Consider the following 23,100-nt stretch of genomic DNA (forward strand, 5'->3'; position numbering starts at 1 on the left):
AGCGATGTGCGCTCATAACAACGCGCGCCGCTCCGAAACGGGGCAGCGAGAGCAAATTTAAGCTACTTCGAAGCTCTTCTTTTTTATTTTTATTTTTATTTTTTAATTATTACTCTTATTTCTCGCCGGGAGAATTATTTGCGGCTGCGGAGGACGGCTGCTTCGACAGCTCTGCGGCTCCGCTTAGTAAAGTCAATATACACAGTGATGCAAAAGTCGGTCATAGCGCACCCGGGGATGCGGAGAGCGGCGGCGGCGGAGCCGGGCAGCGGCACCGGGAGCCGCACAGGGAGACACACCGGGAGGGGCCGCCGTCCCCCGCCCCGCAGAGCGCTGCGCTGCTCCATCGCCGTCCCGAGTCCGGTTTCCCACTTGGGCCGTGCGCTTCCCGGGGCTGCAGCGTTCCTCGCTTCCCCGTTGCCGCTGCAGGACGGCCGCGCTGTGCCCGGTGCTGCCGTGAGCCGGGCAGGGCAGAACGTGGCTAATAGGGACGGAGCGATACGTGGGTAATAGGGACGGAAATTAGTTTAGGAGAGGTGGGGAGGCTGTGGCAGAACCCCGCAGTTCAGCCGAGGCGCCGCGAAATCCCGGTCCCCAATTGCGGTTTGCAAACGGGTTTCGAGTTTGTTCCTCGCCGATTTGCGTCTCGAAAAGCATTTCGCGAGTACTTTGAAACTCCTTGAAAAGAGGAACGCGCTTCGTTCGTCTCTCCCCACCGAAGGGCACGGGCATCGTTCGGTGCTGCGCCGTGCGCTCGGGGGTCGCGGGTCGCCCCGGGGCTGCCGGGACGGGATCGGAGAGGGGCTCAGCGCCGGCGGAGCGGGCAGAGCCTCCGGGTGAGGTACGGCATATTTCGGGGTAACGTCCCCCTCCGCTGAACTTCCCCACGAGGGCTGAAGGAGGGAGCCGGGCTGCGAGCGGCCAAAAGCTCCGCCCGGAGCCTCTCTGAGCCCGGTTGGGGCTGCAGGTTGCGGGGTGAGGGGCAGATCCCGCTGCTAACAGCTCCCCGGGCTCACACAGGTTTGCGGGTTGGCTGTGAGCGGGTGGGCAGCGGGGCGGCTCTGGCATCGGCGCCGCGAGCGGAGCTACACGCACACGCACACAAAATGCTTTGAAAATAAAATTGCACTGAAAACTAATTCTAAAACACCTCCTCGTTCTACCGAGCCCCGCGAGCAGGCTGCAGCCCTCCGCTGCGGGCCAAAAATCCTCGGGAAGGGGTTGAGAAAGCGGGCGCAAACCTTTAGCTTTTCAGATTTGGTTTTTTGTTTCTTCTTCTTGTTTGTTTTTTGGGCTGCCCTCCCCCCTTCCCCCCCCCCCCCGCCTCCCCCCCCTCCGCTGTCCGCTGCCCCGCGGGGAGCACCGTCCGCCTCCCCCCTCCGCAGCGAGCCCCGAGCGGGGCGCAGCTCTCCGCTCTCTCTTCGCACGGGCGCTGCTGACAACGGTATTCGTTTCGCCCACGGCTCTGCTGCCCGGGGTCGCTTTGTCGCTTCTTCCCCCGAGTAACCCGGCGGCTCCGGCCCGCAGCTCCCTCCCAAAATGTGCCGCATCCCGAGAAAGTTTGCGGGCAGAGCGGGCTGCAGTTTCTCCATCGCCCAGTAGACGGCAACGCAGCTCAATGCTTCGGGTGCAAAGCGGCGAGCAGAGGGTTTTTGTGTGTGTTTTTCTTTTTTCTTTTCTTTTCTTTTTTTTTCTTTTAATTAAGCAACCACGGAGTTGTACCCGGGACTGTTCCTCGTTCGAGGAGAGGTGCGGCGATAACACAGCGGCCCGAGGGGTTCTGCCGTGGGCACGGAGCGGCGGGGGGAGCGCGGGCAGCGTCCCCAGCGCTGCAATGAGCGCAGACGAATTTGTGCGCTCCCGTGGGGGACCGTGCGGGCAAACCCACGCGGGACCCGAATCCGAGCGCCGCGGCGGTGCGGGGCTCGGCGTAACGCCGGGCTTCGGGCTCCCTCCGGGGGAGGCGGTCCGGCTCGGTGCGCGGCGGTTCGGCTCCGGTGCCCGGCGGGGCGAAGCCCGCAGCGGGAGGTTCGGGGCTGCGTGCTATCCTGCCCCGTTTCTCGGCCGGAGAACGGCGAGAGGCGGAACGGCCGGCCAGGAATTCATTTCCCACTTAATTTTATTAAAAATTTATTGCGGTGTTTGGAAAGTTTTAAGACGACCGTAAATTTTATTGGGAATATTTTACGAAGCCCTTCGTTGAATGAAGAAAAGAGCCCCGGCTCTCGGGGCGAGCTCCGGGCCGGCACCCGACGGCGGCCGCTCCCCGCTCCCCTATCTCCGCTCTCCGCTCTCCGCTCCGGGGCTGCGCTCGGGCCGGGCCGGGGCTCTTTGTCCCCCAAGCAGCCGACGGTCCCCGCAGTTCACCTCCAGCTCCGGGCGCTTTTTGGGTTCCTTTGTTTTGTATTTCTTTTTTTTTTTTTCCCCTGCCCTTTTAATAGGTCTTTAAGCAGTTTTCCCCCGCTCCGTTTCACCAGGCGCTGACTTTTCGGGTATCTCTGCGCGTATCGCTGCCCTTATCTGCAGCATTCCTCGCTTATCTCCCCGCCGCCTTCCGAACGCTTTCTTCCGCGGTTCCGCGCCCGTTTGCCTCTTCTGCCCGTTCTTATTTGGGTTTTAACATTTAAAGATTAATGGAGAAAGAGCACACTCGGATGCTAATTTCCCCCCTCGCCGCAAATCCCTTCTAGGAAGGCAGCGGCGGAGCGGGGAAGGCGGCGAGAAAACATTTTATTGTTCCGAGGTATGACTAATTCTTTCCCGAAGCTGGGAAATTCGGCCCGATTAGAAGCCTCATTTGTTGCCCGATAAGCGAATGCGCGCGGATCGCACCTCCCGAAGCAGCTTTCGGGGCTGAGCTGGCTGCCAGAGGCCGCTTTGCGCCGTATTTTCAGCCGTTCCCCCCTTTTATTTTTAATTGGTATTATTTTAAGGGGGGGTGTTGCTATCGACGGAGAGAGGGGCGGCGGGTTCTGCAAGCCCCCCGGCTCCGAGTTCAGCTCCAAAGAAGGCCGTCGGAACTAAGAAGGGGCCGCCGCCGCCCGTCCCACGAAGCGGAGGTGCGCGCAGCCCGGCAGGAGCGGCCCGGAGCGGGTGCGCGGCGCAGCCCTCCCGCTGGGAACTGTTTGCCGATTGTAAAACCCTTATCCGCAATGAGGTTTGGGCAAACAATTTGCGCGGCGGTAATTACGTTGTAAAAGTGTCGGAGCGCGCCGAATGACTCCTAGAAAGGCCCGAAACGGGTCAAGACCAGAAGGGCTCTCCTCCGTTTCTTTTTTACTTTCCATTCTTTTGCATTTGGATTTTTTTTTTTCTTTGCTTTTTCATTTCATTTGCGATAACCCCCCCCCCCCGCTCTCCCCCAACCGCTCCCCCTCGCCCAATATTCGGAGCCGCCCGCCGCGCACCGCGCAGCGCCGGAGCCGCAGCCTGCGCCGCCCCGCGGCGCCCTACCGCCCGCCCCGACCAATGGGGGCGCGGCGCGTCGCTGATTGGGCGGCGGCGGCGCGGCGGCGGCGCGGCCGGGGGCCGGGTGAGCTCACTCGGCGGCGGCCGCGGGACAAAGGGGCCGGCGGCGGGGGGGCGCCCGGGGGGGGGGGGAGCCGCGGTTCCGCGGCTCCCCCCCCCCGCCGGCCGCCCCCCCGCCCGCGCGCCGAGGGTGGGCCGGCCGGGGGGGGCGCGGCCTCGCCGAGCGACCGCCGGGCGCTCGGCGCGCCCCCCTGCGCCGGCCGCGGAGTTGCCGCCGCCCAGCGCATTGTGTAAGACGCGACCTGTTATGGCCACCACTACTTCCGGGTTCCCGCAGTCTGCTCCAGCCCGGCGCTGCGCGGCGGCGGCGGAGGCGGCGGTGGAGAACGCCCGGCAGCGCGCGGCCCGCGGCGGCGGCGGCGGCGGCGGCGGCGGCAGCGCCCCCCCCCGCGCCCGCCCGCCCCGCCCGGCCCCCGGCCCGCGCCCGCCTCCGCCTCCAGCCTCGCCCGGCGGCCGCGCAGGGGCAGAGCGCGCCGGCGGCGGCGGGGGATGCGGAGCGCGGCGAGGAGGAGCGAGCAGAGAGCCCCCGCCGGCAGCGCCGTCATAATAACCATAATAAAGGGAGCCGGCGCGCTTTAATTTTTAATTCTCCCCCTCCTCTCCCTCCTCCTCCTCCTCCTTCCCCGATTTTTTAATTTTTTTTTTCCTCCAAAAAAAAAAAAAAATTTTTTTTTTCCTCTCTCTCTCTTTCTTTTTTTTTTTTTTTTTTTTTTTTTTTTTTTTTTTGCCTTCCTTTTTGGTGAGAGCGCGCCCGAGCAAAAGCCCACATTGGCGGTGTCCTGCGCGGTGGGAGCGCACGCAGCGGATCGCCATCAGTCATTCAGCACCTTGACACCGCCCGTGATTGACAGCCGGAGTGGCAAAAAGCCATGGGAGCCGGGAGCGGGGCGTGAGGGGCACCGCGCGCCTCGGGAACGGATATTTGCGTTCGCCCCGCCGCTGTCTTGGAAACGAGAGGGGGAGAGAGGGAGAGAGGGAGAGAGGCGGGCAGGGAGGAAGGAGAGAAAGAAAGAGAGGAAAAAAGAAGGAAGGAGGCAGAGCTGATTTTTTTTTTTTTTGGTAATTTTTGAATTTTTTTTCATCATTATTATCATTATTATTATTATTATTTTTCCTCCTCTTTTTTTTTTTTTTCCTTCTTCTTCTTCTTCTTCTTTTTTTTTTTTTTTTTTTTTTTTTTTTTAATGCTGAGTTACCGCACCGCTCCGCTGAGCCCCGGCGAGCCGAAGACGTCCCCCGGCGGCTTTCCTGGCTGGCGACGCTGAGGGATTTTTGCATTTTTGGGGAGAGGGGGGGACCGCGCGGCTCTTTCCTTTCACGCTGGCCTCACGGAGGATTTATTAGAAGTTGAAGTAGAAAGGGAGCGAGCAGGCCGATGGCGCAAAGGGTACGTATCCAAACCTGCGGTTCGCTGCGAAACGACACCCACACGCGGCTGCCAGAGGGCTGCGAAAAACTTTTCGCTTTTTCCTCCCCTCCCTTCGGAGCGGGGCACGGCGCGGTGGCCCGGCCCGGGCCGCTCTTCGCTCCCGGCGAGCGCCGCCGGCTCCGTGCTCCCATCCCGGGGGCGGCTCTCGGGCCCCTCGCTCTGCGGCCGGGGCCGGGCCGGGGGCGGCGGTGCTGCCCTCCTCCTGCCCAGCGCCGTGCCCGGCTCCGCGTGTCTGGCTGTGGGAGCGCTCCGCCGCGCTGCGAGGATGCGCCGCTGCCCTTCGGGGCAGCTCCGAGCTGGCTGTAGGCGCAACTTTTTTTTTCTTCTTTCTTTCTTCTTCCCCCCCTCCCCCCCCCACCCCCCTCCGCTTTTTTTTTTTTTTTTCCCCTCGTTATTTTTTTTTTTCTCCCCTCCCTTTTTAAGAAATTTCATTTTCGGTGCGGCTCCAACAGCGCGTCCCTTTAATTCGAATTAAAGTGAGCGGCGCTGCCATGTGCGCTGCTACTCGGGCTCTCTCCCCGTTCCCCCCCGCCAAGCTGTGTCCCACCCCGCACGGACCCCGCACGGCGCTGCCCCCGCCCGGGACCCGCGTCCGTCTCCCTTAACAAAGAAATCCCTTCCTCGGGGCCGGGCGCGGGATGCGGGCGGGCAAAGCGAACCCCCTGGTTTTTCTCCTTCTTTTTTAACCTCCCTCCCCACCGCTGAGCTCCGCATCCCGCCGGTTCGGTACCCGGCTCCAAAAGTTTATCGACGGGGCGGCTCGGGCCGAGTTACACCGTGGGGGGCGCGGGGGGTGTTAAACCGCGTTTTGCTGTCGCTCCCTCTCCCCGGGGTTCTCAGCCTTCTCCCCCCGGAGCTGGAGGAGGGGGCACCCACGCCCCCCCCCCCCCCCCCCGCTGACCCCTGTCCGCTCTGTGCCCCGCAGTACGACGAGCTGCCCCACTACGGCGGCATGGAGGGGGTGGGCATCCCCACCACCATGTACGGGGACCCGCACGGCGCCCGCCCCATGCAGCCCGTGCACCACCTGAACCACGGGCCGCCGCTCCACTCGCACCAGTACCCGCACGCCGCCCACGCCAACGCCATGCCCCCCGCCATGGGCGCCTCGGTCAACGATGCCCTCAAGAGAGATAAAGATGCCATCTACGGGTAGGTGCCGGGCGCGGCTGCGCGCCCGCGCAACTTCGCGCGGCCCGGGGGGGATGCCCCTGCGCGGCGCTGGGAGCGGGGCCGCCGGGTTGCCCCCCCGCGTCTCCCCCGTCTTATTTTTTTCCTCCGTTAAAATTGTCGTCCCCCCCCAAGTTGGAAACAGCGCATGGAGGAGGAAGGGGGAAATATTCCCAGGGCGCAACCTGCGCGGGTGCCTTTGCCCAACTTTCCGCCCCGCTCGCAGCGAGGGGACAGCTCCGAGCTGCTGCGCTTTTCTCAACCTCTTAACGATTTTAGTTTTACGTTTTGGAGACTTGCCGGGCCGGGCCGAGTGGGAGCGGTGCGCGGTGCGGTCCCTCTGCCCGCAGCGCTCCGTGGGGGAACTTTCAGAGCCTCTTAAAAATCGCTCTGCAAAGAGTTGCGCGCTGCGGCGGGCGAGAAATCACAGCGCTCGATCGCTTTCTCAGAAATGCGGAGGGCTCTCTGAGCTCACTGCTGTGCCCTCCGGGAAAACAAAACAAAACAAAAAGAAGGAAAGAAAAATTTAAAATTACAAAGAGAAAAGAAAAAAAAAGTATGAAGTTCTGAAGGAGGAGAAAAAAAAAAAAAGGGAGAAAATATATATCTATGCATGGAGACGCGCGTGTGCCCGCACTCGCTCCTCTCTTGCAATAAGGAAGGGGCCGGGGGCCCCGCAGCCGCTCCGGGTGCGCAGCTGGGGGGGCCGTGCGGGGCTGTGGGGCTCCCGGCCGTGTCACCGTCCTGCCGGAGGGGTTCGGGTGCTGGAGGGGCTTTGCTGGTGGCGTCCCTTTATTTTTCCTTTATTTTCCCCCCTCCTTTATCCTTACTTTCGCTCCCAGAAAGTCTTCCGGCTGGGGCGGGGGGGTGGGAATCAAAAGCGCGAAAGCGTCCGTCCTTAGATTACAATTTCGGGCTCGTTATCCTGCATTCACACACGCGTTTTATTTGGATTTCTCACTCTTTTCTTTTATTTTGTTCCAAGTGAAGGAAAGTTAATTCAAAATGGCTGCTGGAACCGCTGGGGTTTATTCTTAGCCCGGCCGAAGGGTGCCGGGAGATGCGCGGCCGCGGGCGGGCCGGGCCGGGGGCGATGGGGGGCGGCGGGGAGCGGCGCTCGGAGCCGCTCCGCGGGCGCGCAGCCGCGGGTCTGACGGCGGTCGCGTCGGTGCGTTCGGTCCGTGCTGCTCTCATTTGTGTTCTTTTTTTTTTTTTCTTTTTCTTTTTTTTTTTTTCCTTATGTCCTTTCTCTCCTCCCTCCTTCTGTGTGTGCGTGCGTGTGTGTGTGACCATTGTATTTTCTTGCAGACACCCCCTGTTCCCTCTTTTAGCACTGATTTTTGAGAAATGTGAATTAGCCACATGCACGCCCAGGGAGCCCGGGGTAGCGGGAGGCGATGTTTGCTCCTCCGAGTCTTTCAATGAAGACATAGCAGTGTTCGCCAAACAGGTCAGCAAAAGCGGGTTGAAACAGCACCCAACAAACAAATAAATAAATAAACGCGAAATCCCGACGAGAAAAACGAGTCTCGGCCGAGATAAAGATGCGCGCGTTTCCCCCACCCCCCTCTCGTACTGCGAGAGGCGAAAGCAAAGCGAAGCGGCCCCCCAATGAGGGGGCTGTGGGCGCTCCCCGCAGTGCCCGTATTCGGGTCCCCGCCGGCCGGGCCGGGCCGCAGCGTCTCGGGGCTCCGTGGGAGCGTGGAGAGGGTTGCACCGTGGGCCCGGCGGTGTAACGAGGCGAGAAGTAATAACGTCTGTTCGTGCTGTTGCCGCATCTCAAATCTTTCGTATATTTCTCCCCCACCCCACCCCCCCCTCCCTCCTTTCTTCTATTTAGATCCGAGCAGAGAAACCCCTCTTTTCCTCTAATCCCGAACTGGATAACTTGGTAAGAGTTAACACCGCTTCTTCCTCTCCCCACCCCCACCCCTTCCCTTCCCTTTTTTTTTTTTTTTTTTTTTTTTTTTTTGGGAACTTCTATGCCTTCTCCTTGCGGGCTGTGACAAACGCCGCGCGGTGCCAAAGCGAAACCCTCTCTCACGTGGATCTGTAGCCCTTCGCTTTTAGCACCGCTGTTACCGGGCCCATCCCGGCGTTGTGCCGCGGGGGGGGGTCCCCTCTCCCTACCCGCAGCCACCGCCGCACCGACACCGCGTTCCCATCGCCCCGTTCTCTATTCCCCCCCCCTCACCGATGCAGAACTATTTTAAGGGGACTCTTCCTCCCGCTTTCCCAAAGCGGCCGTGTTTAGGGGGACCGGTTTTTTATTTCCCTATTGCAAAAAGCGATGTTTACGACTCGCGTAATCCCGTCGCTCCGTTGCTTTTCTTTTTCGGTGAGCTCCAGGTCGCTTCTCGTTAAGCAGCGCACAAAGCCGCCGCTATTAACTTTTAGTGGCATCGCCATAAATCAAAACAAGTTTTTATTTACCACCAAAGCGAAGCGGGGCAGGGACGGGGGGGGGGGGATGGGGGGGGAGGGGGGGGCGGCCCCACCCGGAGGGGGATAAACGCGCTGTTTGTGTCTTTGCAGATGATCCAAGCCATACAAGTATTAAGGTTTCATCTGTTGGAATTAGAGAAGGTAATTTTTCGTCTCTCTCCCCTTCTTCCCCCTCCGTTTCAGCCCCGCAGAAGTTGAGGCTTCTGGTAAATTTGCATAAATGTCTTTCTGGCTGGTAATTAGTGTCAAGACCAATCTCGGCGTCCATTTCTCTTCGCAGTTTAATTACAATTGCAGCCCCACGCCCGGCTCCCCACGCCCGGGCCCTGCGCTCATTGTGCTCTTTGTACACCGCCTCAGCCCCGGGTGCCGAACGGCACCGCTCCGCGCTGCGCTCCGAGCCCCGGCGCTGGGGTTTGGGGGGGAAGGGGGGGGCTTATTTAGCGGGGGTGGGGGTGGGGGGCGGACGGGAAGGACGAGCGGGGTCGGTGGCAGTCAGTCGGGATGGGGTTTGTTTTATTTATTCGCTTGTTTGTTTGTCGCTTTATTTATTTCTATCTGAAGAGCCATCTCCGCGGGTCAGGCCGAGGGCACGGGGCTGTCCCGTAACGTTTCGCAGAGACAAAGCAGAGCCGAGCGCCGGGGCCGGGTCTGGGTTTGGCCGCCGGCAACGGACCGCTCACCTCCGGGAGGAGAAAGCGCTGCGGCCCCGCAACGGCGGCGCGTCCGCGGTGCGGTGCCACCCGAGCGGGGCGAGCGCTGCCTCCCCGTCACCGCCACTCAGTCCCCTCTCTCCTCAAAAGAAACCTCCGCAGGGGTTTTTAAATAGCCGAAAAGCCCACGGCCCCTCAGCCTCGGCCGCTTTCTCCGAGCTCCGGTGGCGGCTCGTTCCCACCCCGTGCGAAATGCGCTAAAATCTGCCCCGTCGGTGCGGGAGGCGCAGGTACGGCTCGGATGCCTGCGGCGTATCTCAGCACCGAGCATCGTTCCGTTTTCTCGGTGGTTTTGTTGTTGTTTTCTTTTTAATCCCTTTTCCTTTCCTCATCCCCCTTCGCAAAGGGTTTGCGATGAAATCACCGGCTGAAATTAAATAGTTTACCTTAAATGTCACCCATGCAGGTCACCTCTCTAATGGCCACAGCTCCGGGAGCAGATGAATTTAACACGGGTGTTGAATATGTTGTAGCCTGTGAATCATCTTGTCACTGTCAATTTTCTGGGATATCTCTATTTTGCGAGAAAAGAAAGTTATTCCTAATTCTGGATGCGTCGGGAGGTCTCGGGGGGATAATTGCAGTGTGTTTCCCCTATTTAGGACTTCGGATGTCACAGGGGTGAAAGGGGGAGACTGGTTGCACTTGTCAATTTTACTTATGCATTCCTGATTATATTTTCTTCCTTCCCCCCCCCCCCCTCCTTTTTCCTTTTCCTCTTCCCCCCCCCCCCCCACCCCCCCCCCCCCACCACCTCAATGTAGGTACACGAATTATGTGACAATTTCTGCCACCGGTATATTAGCTGTTTGAAAGGAAAAATGCCTATCGATTTGGTCATAGACGATAGAGAGGGCGGATCAAAATCGGACAGCGAGGACATAACGCGGTCGGCAAACCTCACCGATCAGGTACGGTCCCGCAGTGCCGCGCGTTGAGATCTGTATGCAAAGCGCTCGCCGGGTCACTACGCCTCCTTTTATTATTTGCATATGATTAAGTCCCTTTTAGATAAATTTCCATCGAAATGAAAATTTTTGAATAATGCGGCTATTATTGCTTCATTAAGGCTTGCTCCCGGATTCGACCTGGCGAGATGAGCTTGTAAAAGCGTCGCCTGCAAACTCGACCTGGTTCTTGTCGCTTTTAATTTTTGTCTTTATTTTATTTACCCTTTACAATAATAGAAGTGTTATCCGTGAATCGCCGGCTTCTGGTGCCTTAGAAAAGGGACGGCTGGAGCCGTACACAAAAATAATAATAAAATCCGAGATAGGTGGTCCGGGGAAGACAGAGAGGGTTTGAAATCTAGCAAATGCTGGCTATTTTCTTCCCGTCTCTACGGTTCATTAGTCTGTCTTGTCAGTTTTCCTTGGCCGAACGCTTTTAGACTTCAGTGAACATTGCTTTGTGCACGCCTGCCTGCTGCAAACGCGCCCATTTTATTTTACTTAATAGGGGGAAAAAAAAAATCAAGGGGGGTGGGAGGGTGGGGAGAAAATAAAACGGGACCCGGGGTTTGTATTATTTGCGGTTCGAGTTTTCCAAAAATAAAGAGAGGGGGAGAGAGAGAGAGAGCTCGGAACCTCAGGCGAAGCCCCGAGGCGTTGAACGGCTCTGGCCGTGCCAGGTCGGGGCTGTGCTGCGCGGAGCCTTGCGCTGCTGTGCCCGGGGGGGGCACCGGGGGGGCTGCAAGGAGCTTTTCCCCTTCTCCCAGCCCGTGTCGCCGTGTGCCGCTCTCTCTGCTCCCCGTGCGGGAGCGCCGGGCTCGGGAGGTCGGGAGCCGAACGGAGGTGGCTGCGAGTTGGTTCTTTTTTTCGGGTCGGCTTTCTCTGCCCTCTCGAGAGGAGGGCAGCGAGGGGGATGGGGGGTGGGGGGGCCGGCGGCAGCCGCCTCTGGAAGCCCAAGTTATTTCTCCCGTATGATCCGCTCCGTAAATACGGTGTTAGGAGCAATCAGCTCCCGACTCTGGAGGTTTCCTTTTGTTAAAGCAAGGCGCAGCCGAGCAGACAGCGGTTCCCTTCAACCGCTTATGCCATTACCGCCAGGAGTTGCGCGTAGAGCCCGGCAGAAAGGTGCGTTGCATCGCGGCGGGGGCACTGCCCCCAGTATTTCCCCCCGCAGCACAGGCTGCGGGATGGTGGGTAGGGGGATGGGGGGCTCCTGCTTGCGGGCTTTGTGCCCCCGAAGCGCTGCGAAGGGGAAAAGCTGCGGGGTTCGGCGCTGGAGGGGGACCGGGGCGATGTCTCCTGGGGTCCCGCTGCCCCACCGGGGGGCGATGGGGGGGGTTCTGCGACCGGGATAGGGATGGGGAGAGCCGGCCTCGCCGCCGTTGTATCCAAATTGTAATCCAACAAGTCTAACTAGAAAATGGGTTTCTAAAAGCTCTGGAGTGCTGGGTACATAAAGCTATTTGAGCAAATTACAAGAATCGCTTAGGGGCACGAATGAAATCAACACTTTAATTGCCTCCAAAATGAAGATTTATACCCCATTTTCCCAACGAATCATTATTTTATTAAAGCGAAAGCTAAAGAAACGAAGCTGCAATTTTGGGGGTTGTCGGGGGTGAGGGGGTCCCCGTCCCACGGCCCCCCCCTACACCTCACCGAGGAGAGCGGGCGCTGCGCGGGGTCGGCCGCTCTCCCGGAGCTCCCCGCGCAAGAAGCGCGCAGCCCCGCGGAAGGGAAAAGGCGCAACGTTGCGCGGCCGAGCCCAGAGCCGCGGGCTTTGCCCGGGGACGCGGCGCCGCCGGGGCCGGGGCCGGCAGGATCTGGGCCCTAATGGGCAGCTAATGGGGTGTTGAGTGCTCGTCGCCGCTGCGGCTAATTAGGATGTCCCCGCGCGGTGCGTTTATTGCGGGAGGTGCGCGGTGCGCGCGGGCTGCGCGCCTTTGTGCTTTCGAGAGTCATAAAAGAGTAAGTATGTAAAAGCTTTTATGATGGGTTTAATTACATTTTCGTATATTGTGGTAGTAAAGGTTACAGTTAACAGGGTTTTTTTTAAATTTATTGGTTTCCCCTTATTTATCCTTCCCTCCTAGGCCCCTCCGTGCCAGCGCCTTTAAGTCCCCCCGCTTAATGGAAGGCAGTGACACTAATGCCAGATTTTGCGCAGGAAAGCCCCATAACGCTGGCCATTGTTCGGTGATTTAACTGGCGCGCTGGCCAGAGGTCACTCCAATAGCATCCTTCTCCCGCAGGCGCGACCCCGCTGCCTGCCAGGGTGGGACCCGCCGGGCTGCCGCTTCCAGAAGGAAAGGGCAGGAGTTGGGGTTTCGCTTGGGAGCGGCGAGCTGGGGAGCGTGGCTCTAAACCCCTCGCTGAACCCTCGCGCCCATTGCCGGAGTTTCAAAATAAACCTTTTTTTAATCATTAGCTTCTCAAACATTGGCGTGTTTAAATTTTCAAATGTTTGTCGTAGCCCGGAAAGATTTAAAACACAGCTGTTGCGTGATGCAGATGGCAAAAGTCCGTCCTGTGCGAAACCCCACCCGCGCGGAAGGAATTCCATTTCTTAGGGACTCCAGATCTGCTGAACGGCTCCCAGGGGCCGGGTGGTGGAAGCTCTTCACCTTGGCTCCCAGGTGCTCGAATCCGAGCTGTAAAATCGGGCTTTTTGCAGATACGCTTCCCTGGAGTATGTCTGGATAAAGCCTCCCTTAAGGAAAGCAGGGAACAGAGTGGCCACCACACTCAAAGTACGTTAGCAGCACAAGATGGCTTTTCTGAGGGGCAAAACGGGCTTTGCTTAGGTGAAATAAACTTGTTGAGCGGTGTTACCTGGCCAGATTATAATTGAATTACACACAAGCCAATGTTGTCTGCAGAAATGTGTAAAGTAGAAATGGCAAACGGTCGGATTCCGATAGGGACGTAGGGGGAAATGATCAAAAAATGAACGTGAAATAAGACTTCCTGTAAGAAGGTCCATAATTCAACATTATTTGACTCCACTGTCAGGGAAATTGTTGAAGGATAGTAAACCGATACTGGAGTCGCAGTCATTTTTGTTACAGTCTTAAATGTTTGCAACTGTGGTGTTTTAGATGGCCCTTCTTGGGTGATAGTCTATCATATATATATATGTATATCGTAAAGCAAACACTTGTATTTATGTTGCAGTAGGTGTTTGTAATGCATGCTGTTGGAGGGGCTCTGCAAACAAAATGCGGATAGACAGCGGTGTTTGTGAGAGGTGGAAATGTTGCTTAAAATGTGATGTTCTTTACTAAGAGAGCGTCGTAAACCTGGACGTGCTGTGTGCTTTGCGTGGAGGTGGATGGGCCAGTGAGGGCATCCACTTATTCCAACTACAGTAACTTCCCTGAACATTCAGACCTACTGATTCCAGCTTGCTACAGCCAGTGCTAAAATAATGCCTTTGGTGGAGGGGAAAAAAAAAAATAAAGGAGGTGAAGAGATACTGTTTTAATCTGGGAGTTCTTTGCAGGTATTTTCAAACCCACGTATGGCGTCAAGGGGTGGGAAAAGTTGCACATGTTACTGCCTTTGCTGTGCGTGCTCCCATGTTGGAGGAGCGGGCAGATGCAGCGCTAAGCGCGCAAGGCAGAGTTCGGTTCTGCGTAATGAAAGCATTATGGTGATGTGGGACTAGAGGAGAGCGGTAAAACAGTATTTGAAAACCTCCAAATGGAGAGCTGCGCCCCTGACTTTATGCCACCTTGAGCCAATGAGTCCTTTTTATGCCTTTTTGGGGACTGCTTCTTTTTTGCCCGCAGTACTTAGGAGCTGAGCAGGCTGCGTAAAGTAAGACAGGGCGCGTTCGTTTCTATTCGGGGCCTGTTCCCATCAGGAACACTGAGGCTGCCATAGCGTTAGCAAAATCAGGTTTCTTAAAGCAAGTAAATATGCTGCTAAAGAGATACAGCTTGTAATGTATTTTCTTTCATCCGTGATTGCGTTTGAATTCAAGAATCTCTGCTGATTTTTATTTTTTGTTTTCATCACTTATAAGCCCAAACATATCCATCCTCACTGCTGGGTATAATTCTCGCAGCCTTCCGTGCTCAGGCCCAACTCCCGTATAAAGTTTTCCAAACTGAAGTTCGCAGAGCAGAATTTCAATTCTCTTTTTCATTTTCTTTTTTTTCAATATCTATTTTAAAATCAGCCAGGAAACCCTGGAACTTGTCATAAACATCTGCCAACCTGCCTCGAAGCATTCCCATAAGCGGGAGCTCGCGGTGTCGTCGCGATTCGGAACGCGGTTATTCTGCAGGTTATTCTTTTGGGGCAGCTTGGAAGTGAGTTGAGCAAAGAGAGCTTTGCTTTAGGTTTAGTCCTGCTGGGCGCGGGTTGGATTCTTCCCTCGTTGCCTGTGTGCAGGTAGCAGTGAAAGCAATGGGCCCCGCACACGCGCACGGGTCGCTGGCGCCCGGAGCGGGTGATGTTAGCACTGAAAAAATCACATTAGAATGCACTTAATCAAAACAAGTAAGCGTAGGTCGCACTGATAAATACCACTTTAAAAAAGCTGCTTAAAACACGGCGAAAATCCGGCACAGCTTCTTTAAATTAGAGTCTCTTCTTTGTTTTGCATTGCTGCGTTTGGGGTTTTTTGGTCACATGAGCTCGCAGTGAGGAGCTATCTTGTATAATCTAAACAAATTTCAGAAAATAAAGACGAGGATTGCTCCGAAGCAGTCATTAAAATTGTGGAACGTCTCTGGAGTCGTTTCCCAATCGGGGTTTGTGTGTGAGGAGAGCCGGGTGTGCTGCCGTACCATCGTGTGTCCTTGGCGCGTTCCTTCGCTCCCCGGATGCTTGGTTGCTTGGAACAGGCTTTGACTCACCCGGCAAATTTGTAGATGACTGTTTAGGTTGGTTGGTTGTTGTTGTTGTTTTTTTTTTCCCCTGCCGTTGCAGCAGTGTTTTGGAGAGGGTGACTCCAGCCTCTAATAGAGTGCACATTTTGTGTTTTGTGTTATTTGGACGTAATTCTGTCCCTGATTAATGACCCGGTATCTCTCTCACCGCTGATATTTTGTGACGCGGCTTCAGGACAACTCGCCAGCCTTCGGCTCCCTTCTTAGCTTCGTTGCTTTTCCCTTTTTACCACCTGCACGCAAGGGGAAAATAAATAAGATCCAGTGGGGATGTAGGTGAGAGCGGGAGCCCTGCAGGCTGATGGCTGCCGGAGGGCCTTGTTCTGGTGTGGTTCAGGGCCGGCCTGGGTGACGGGCCTGGTCTCTGTTAGCATGAGAGAACCCCACCTACCCCGGGGAAGCATCTCTTCCCAGCAGGCGGTTGCGTGTTGGCTGTCGTGGCATTGTGGGGGAACGCAGTGGCCTGCAGGGCTGCTCGAAGGCTCCTGCCTGGCCGGGCAACTCGATGGGTCCCGGGGCGCGTCCACACAAGGACACTCAGGAGAGGTAAGACAAATTGCCTGGGTGTAAAAATAAAGTGCATTAGTTAAAGTGCATTGCGCTATTGTGTGGATGCTCTCATTCAGAAGTAAAGTGGCCGTAGTTCACTTTAGCCTAATCCCCTTTGGAGTAGGCCACTTTTCTTTTCAATGAGAGCAGCCACATCCACTTTTGGTTCACTCGCCTTTCCCCAGCGGCCTCGTGCCCGGTGCTCCTTCAGGTTGAGAGCGATGCTGTTGTACCGCTGCGTGTATAACAGAGGGCTGTGGCTGGATCCTCCAACCCTAAGCCCAGGGCTGCCATTTGGGTTTCACTGCTTGCATGGATGTGGTGTCAGGCTCCCCATGGCACCAGCCCTCCTCCTGGACCGGGCACGCAGCTGTTGCGTGGCGAGTTCTACCCATATGCAGAGTTTGTTCCATGTCCGCCACGAAGCAAGTGGTTAAAGACGGCGAGGAAATTGCAATTAATGCTTTTCAGCCGATATTTCTAACCATAAAACGAAGGGCTGAAAATTAACTTGTGGGAAGGGTAATTCACATGGGCTAGGAAAAAAAAGGTAGCGAGACACTTTTGGGAGCTGTTTTGTATTCATGCTTGAAGGTCGCTGAGCTTGAGTTCTTGTTAGAAGTATTTTCTGGTGTCTTCTAGAGCTTCTAAGTAACACATTTCTTTACTTATTACTGGCTAAGCTGTGCGTGCAGATGCTGTGCTGTGTTGTACTCTTGCCGTTGCCCATTCCATTCACAGTAAAATTTACAAGGCTCCTTGCATTGGTGAGCAATTTGCTACTGGAGCCTTTCCTAGAAACACCGAATTATGTTTCACCAAAGTATTGTCTTTCCTCTTCAGTCAGGGCTGAGGTGAGATGTTTTCTCAAGGACTCTCCAGGCATCTATATGATATTCCCACTTGTGCAGATGATCTCCAAAACGGCATTACTTCCTCCCCAGTCCGCTCACCGTTGCACTGAATTACAATTCTCCTCTTAGTGTCAGTGGGCTTTGCATTGGGCCAGCTAATTTTGTTTGTAGTTTGGCTTTTCCTTTATTTTTTTCTTTTCCTTTCTTCTTTTTTTTCCTTTTTTTTTTTTTTTAATGTAAAGCAAATATGCATCCAGCCCCTCTTTGCTGAAGCAAACAGGCCAACAATGAGAGGGGTAATTATTCATTTGGTTAAAAGAACTGCCTGTTTTAACTTCAGAAATACAGACCGAGAGTAAAGCAACAGCTGATGCCATCACAGTCAGTGCACTGTATTCAAACAGCTGTACAAAATGAAAAGCTGTGGTATTAATCCTGCCATTCACAGTTTATTTAAGTTTTTCAACCTTCTCTCATATGGGCCTGGCATAAATGCCTAATTATGCCTCCATTAGGGTTACTGGGCCCTTAATACAGAAAATTATTGTATTTAAAATTTGGAAAGCTGCGGCGCTGTAATGTAAGAGTCTTGCAGTTGGCACAGGTTCAGGGAATGCGACCTTTACCTTGTAATTTTCATTTCATTCAGCCGGTGTTGAAGTTTTTGTCCCCGCGCGCTGTTGTTGTTGCGGAGCAGGTCAGAGCACCGCTCGTGTTTTTGAGGCTGGCTTTTAACCAGCTCCATTTAAGGCTGCGGCACTGTTGGAAGGAGAGGGGAAGAGCGGATTAAGAGCTCCACTGCTGCTGCTGCTGCTGCTTTGTCTGTCCCATTTGCAAGGGTGCAGGGCCACTGCTGTCTGTGCAAGCAGAAACGGTGGAAAATGATGTCTGAATGTGAGGAATTTCATCTTGTTGTCGGAGGGGATTTTGAAAAGCAGCCTTGGTGTGCGTGGGCAAAAGCAGACCGATATTGTTCAACCCTGCCATGAGCCGGATAGGACTGCACCTGGTTTGATGAGCTGCCTGTCAGCCCTCAGAGCAGGACATGGCTGCTGCCGCACGGAGCCATGCCAGGGACTGAGGAGGTGGCAGTTTTGCCTTTGGTTTTAGGATCGAGGCAGGGAGGGCCCCTCTGCTCCCAGCTGTGCGCACTGAGATGCTCCATGCTGTGCTGGCCTCAGCCCTGAGCTCTTTGCTGGCCCGCAAAGGTATCTTGTGCAAATGGGTTGGTCGGGTATTTTTTGATGAGGGAAGTGCCCTTGTGATTGGAATTTAAGAAATATCTCTTATTTTGGGCTGCAGTGTTGAGTTGGAGATGGCTGAGAACCGTGTGGTGATGGCAGAGGGACAGGGTGGGAAATGCAACTGCTGGCAGCACAAGGAGGGAGCAGAGTGTGGATGCTCTTCCCGCGCTGCCCTTGAAGCTTTGGGGCAAGACAACGAGTTGCTCATGAGCCCCAGTTTTCTGCTTCTTGTTCTGTATCATGGAGTAGGGCTGTGCAGCGTAGCTGTTGGTATCTTAGTTTATCTGTCATATAGCGATAGCGAGGTACAGGATTTATGTGAAGCTAAGAAGTGGTATGTTAACAGAAATTCATGATTTCACTTTGTGCATAGTTTAGAAAAACAGCATGAAGAAAGCAAAATGCTCCCATTTTGTTGCCACTGGGAAACAATCTGCTGAACCTAAAGCCTGATAGTGAAAGTTGCTTTCGGTTGCTTTGTGCTTTGGTTTTGGCCCCTTCTGCTGTCTTTCGCATTTTAAACACAATGTAAACATGGGTTGAAGGAAGCAGCAGCACCCTCAGAGACTTCTGCAGAAGGAATGAGGCTGCATGGCTGGTAGGGAGCACTAGTGGGGTGGCGGCTGGCCTATCCACCCCAAGATGCAGGGTGATACCGAGCCCAGAGAGCCGGTTATGTGGCCGCAACCCTGCTTGCTTCCCACACCCTCCCCGGCAGGCATAGCGAGGCCTCGGGGACCTCCCAGCCCAACTGTTTGGGGTGGTTCTGGAAGCCAGCTGTGTGCTTCCCAGCCATCCCTCAATGAGTGGGTAGAGGCAGCGGGATGCCATGGCCACTTCAGGCTAGATGCCATCCCACAGCGCGCCCGCTGCCCGGGGATGGTCGCCACTGTGGCCGGCAGCTGCCTGGCGTGTGGCTTGCTCTGCCTGGCTGCGAATGCAGCGGGTTGTGAAACAGCAGAGCATGGAGGAGCTGGTCTGGGGAAGGGCTTGGACATGAGCATTGGAAAATGTGAATCACGGGGATTCCAGTTGTAAGCCTCCTGCAGATAACGGGCAGCACGTACCCGAGTGCGTGACTTGCCGAGCGCCTTCGAAAACAAGGCGGCGCCCTCAAGATTAGGCATACATATGCGTTGTAATCAGGAACACATTGCACACCCAGCACGGCCTCTGCAGGTATGGGATCTGTTCAGAAGGAAAGGTGTAGCTGGAATGAAGCTCATTACGTCGCAATTTAATTTTTATGTTGAACGATACCGCGATGCGAGTGCTCTCTTGAATCCTGCTAACAATGCGCCGTAATCAAAATGTGCTGACTCCAAATCACGTCTGTTGTCACTTATCTAAAAGACCATTAGATGGCTGTGACATGCACTCAGCGTTCTCACTGGCGATGGGGATGGAAGGAAGCGTGGCCATGGCGGAGCAAGAGCTGGCATAGTGCCTTCCCTCCCCGGCGGCAGCAGTTGGGGTTCTTGGACAGAGCGCTGCTCTTGTGCATGTCAAGAATTTTTGTAGGTGGTGCCCCAGCGGTTTAACTTTCTCTTCCCAAAAGATAACTGCCTCCCAAAGTCTGTCGTGAGGATGCTTTGGTTTTTCAAGGCATGGCTTGGAAATGTGGCTTACTGCTCTAAATGAAGTGGTTTGCCTGAGCCCAAATGTGCAACCCCTCCGAAGTACGTGGCTCTCTGTAGGTCCCTGGCAGGGAGAAGGTGAGGAGTGGCTGCGGGGAGAGCCGAGTGCATCTTCTCTCCCCAAATTCACTTGCAGATCTGGATGGGACCTTGCTAGGCTTCCCACAACCTGCGGAGCCCCAGCCAAAGCTGGGCATCTGGCAAATCCCCATCTAAATGGCATTTAACATGTAAAGGCAATAAAAGGAAGGGAAGGCAGACGCTCGTTTGCTGGCTAAGTGGAGAGGCATTATTCCTGTTTACACCTTTGGAGGAATCATTGCATGAAATATTGAACAGGAAACTCGGTTTGTCTCGGAAGGCCTTTTTCCTGGTCTAGAAAGACACTGAAAATGCTCCAGTCCTATTGAATACAGTAGGAGCTGGGGAGGACTATCGCACCTTGAGACCCTGTCCACTGTCAGTGCTGTCTGGGGCTGTCCTCGTGCATGCTTTTGCAGGATATCAGACACCCCATTAAAAAAACAACAACAACAACAAAAAAACAAAAACAAAAACAAAAAAACCAACCACAACTGCATGGAGCAGTGATTTTATCCGCCCTGCCTGAAAAGCTGTATTTCCTTGTGCCAAGAGAGGGATGGGGATTAATGCTATAATAGCGATAGGGCCCTTATCAAAGGGAGGAGACGGGTTTACACTGCAGGGCTGCTTGAAATAGAAAGAACTAGTCACTGTTTGCTGTGTGGGAGATGCACACCCTGCACAACACACGGTGAACCTAGCTGGGCTGGCAGTGCTGGCTGTGGAGCCAACCCAATGTGGGGCATGCTGCAGGGCTGGGGCTACCAGTACTGCACTGCTTGTAGGTGTTGGCTCATTGCTGAACCTGGGTAGGATTAGCAATGAGATGCAATGGCAGGGCTGATGGAGAGAGCTGACCTGGGGGTGCCTGCTGGAGGGTCTTTGCCTTTGGTCCATTTGGGTGAAGTGTTGTCTCTATTAAAATTGTCAGTAAAAGTCCCAGTCACTTCCCATTGCTCATCCGCTGTGATATTTGCGTTGGTACCCTCTCTCATTTCATTTTATTGGTTTGTCTCTCAGAAACGTTCCTATGCAGCATGCTGCACTCACAAGGATGTCCTCATATTTCTTTTTCCTATGATGCTGTGAAGTAACAGGAGTCAGCGAGGAGCCTTATCCTCACTGAAATAGGGGGAAACTAAAGATAGCAACTTGTGACTTTTCCAGGGATAGGAAAGGAATCCAGGTCAGTGCCAATACTTCTGTGCTGAATTCCTTCTGCTTTTTAGTTTACCAAACCCTGTTGCACCCAACAGTGTGAAGGTCTCGCTTGCTGTGCTGCTGAGCTGCGGGAAAAGTTCTTATGTGTCTGTCACTTGGATGTCCTTATTTGTGCAGACATGGAGCACATCTTCTCTATGCACACCTGATGGTCGTGCCTTTGTTTGGGGTTTTGTTAACTTTTCCCTCTGAATCACGGTTGTGTGAAGCAGGTTGCAGCAGGGTTCTTGGCACTATAAGGCATCTGTCTCATAGTAGGTTGAGATTTTGTGCGTACTCTTGGTTTGTTTTGCATTGCATGGGATGTGCAGGGCAGGAGGTAGACTGCTAGCCTTGGTGAGCCGGCAGGATGTTCGGGGGGCACAGGATCTGGGTCAGGGAATCACAGTGGTCATGGTTGTGGGTTTCATGGTCCTCCAAAGCCCAGGCATGACAGAGAATGGCATAAGCATTGTACGCGTGGGGAATGTAGTTTCAATACTGCTTATTTCAATCCTGTGCGTGTCAAGCTTTGCTTCCCAATGAAAAGAGCGGATTCTAAAACCTCCTTCCACGCTGGATGGGGAGCGGGCTGTGTGAGGGTTCTCACTAACCCTGCCATCCAGAAATTAAGTGGGATAGAGCTTGTGGGTTGCAAAGGCCAGCTCTCTCCATCATGCAGCTCGAGCTCCAGCAGCAGAGCTATGGATTAGACACTTAGGATATTGAGCAGTTGTATTGAGTGCTTCGTCCCAGTGAGGCTGGGGACACAGTACGACCCAGCTGATCAAATATGCAAAAAGCAAACCTTTGCTAATTAGGTGAGCTCCATTTGCAGGAGGTGGGTGCCGTGGCTTGACAAATCAGCCCCTTTCCTATTGAAGTTGTGCCCTGTAGGGAGCACTGATATTTCTGCAGAGGGTGGTTGGTTGCCCTCGAGAGGATTGTGGGAAGGTTTCAGAAAGGGAGGAGTCTAACAAAATCTGAAGAACGTTTCAAGCATAACATGTTCCTTCTTCTCTAATGAATAAGTATTTAATTTAGGAAAAGAAAATAAGATAAAACTTCAGAAGGAAAACAATAAGCCCCAGTGATGCTGACAAATTGCTGGCAGCGGCTCCGTCGCTGCAGGGCGAGGGGATGACGGATGGTACCTGCAGCCAGAGGACGGAGCTGCACCCAGCTCTTGGAGGAGCCGGCTGCTCCCGGCCTCCAGTTGCTACACAGACACAAATGAGCCCACAAGAGGGCTGTGCTCGCCAAACTTCTCCAAAGATATATATCACCCGACGCTGAGCACAGTTTTTATCACCTGTAATAGCGGGCAATTGCTTTTATTTATGTACTTATGGTCAAGTTTTTTGTTTGTTGGCCAGGACCTCTTTTTTTTGTTTGTTTGTTTTTCCTCTCTCTCTTATTTCACATGCTCGGTGCTTGGAAGAATGTGTTTTGCTCTTTAGTTAATCAACAGCACGGCGTGCCCCTCCACACGTTGGTGTTACCTTGACTCAGAGCCCAGCAGTGCGACTGCAGCAGTAACAAGTGCGCGTAATGTTATTTATATTGACTCTCCAATTTAGCCATTAGCCCAATAATTTTGTCGGCAGCCTTTTTGTTTGTTAAGGCTTGCTGCTACCACGACCCGAGTCAATAACTGCTCTGGAGGCCTCATTGGCAGCGGCCTGCCACACAGCGGGGCCATCCGATGGTGCCTCTTCGGGCTGGAGTCCTTCACATGAGTTCTTTGCCCTACGGTGGTGCAGTGTTAGTCGTACCCTGGTCTGAATCCTCTTTTATTTTAAATCAACCGTGCAACCGTGACTCAGATCCCTCTCTGGCCAGCCGTTCATGTTGGCACTGGAAACTATTGACCAGCAAGAGAAGCTGTAGTGCAAAACCAGAGCGAGTCATGTGGATGTATAGCCTAGCCTAGGAACCTTCCGATGAGTTTGCTTGTGCATTTTTGCAGAAATTTGGGCTGCAGTAAAAGGAGTTTTAGCTGACAGGGGCAGGGGCGAACTTGGGAGAGAGAGAAAGCAGAGAGCTCCCAGGGAAGGGATTATCAGCGCATCCCGTCCACGCCGCGGCGTCCATTCTCAGATAAATGGTGACTAATGGAGGAGCTCAGGTCATAATAGGCCATTATCCTTATTGATGCACTGTTGTCGCGACCACGTGCCTGAGACCCTCCTCTGGAATGAGCGAGTGTACGTAATGGAGTGATTAATTTATATTACTTTGCACTTCTCCAAAGTCTCCCTTTGGAAGAGCTCGATGTGTTTTACAGTCACTAATTAATTTAATCCCCCAACAATATCCGCGCTGCAAAGGAGTGGGGCCTTTGTTCCCCCCAGTTAGAAACCTCACTGCGAGGTTGGGGCTCTCACCTTGGCCCTTCG

General features: G+C 54.7%; 1 protein-coding gene across 4 annotated transcripts in view; it reads left to right on the forward strand.

Moving 5' to 3' along the window:
• Window positions 1-4,291: 4,291 nt before the first annotated feature.
• Window positions 4,292-23,100, forward strand: part of MEIS1 (Meis homeobox 1) — a 92,325-nt gene continuing 73,516 nt past the window's right edge. For 2 of the 4 annotated variants that reach the window (XM_015278039.4, XM_015278041.4), the window contains exons 1-6: window positions 4,292-4,915; window positions 5,883-6,109; window positions 7,436-7,577; window positions 7,968-8,018; window positions 8,663-8,713; window positions 10,050-10,196. In XM_015278039.4, coding sequence (XP_015133525.1) covers window positions 4,904-4,915; window positions 5,883-6,109; window positions 7,436-7,577; window positions 7,968-8,018; window positions 8,663-8,713; window positions 10,050-10,196 — 630 coding nt within the window. In that variant the 5' untranslated portion in view covers window positions 4,292-4,903. 4 annotated transcript variants of the gene reach the window in all.

The sequence above is a fragment of the Gallus gallus genome, chromosome 3, assembly GCF_016699485.2.
Source record: "Gallus gallus isolate bGalGal1 chromosome 3, bGalGal1.mat.broiler.GRCg7b, whole genome shotgun sequence".
NCBI classification, from domain to species: Eukaryota; Metazoa; Chordata; class Aves; order Galliformes; family Phasianidae; genus Gallus; species Gallus gallus.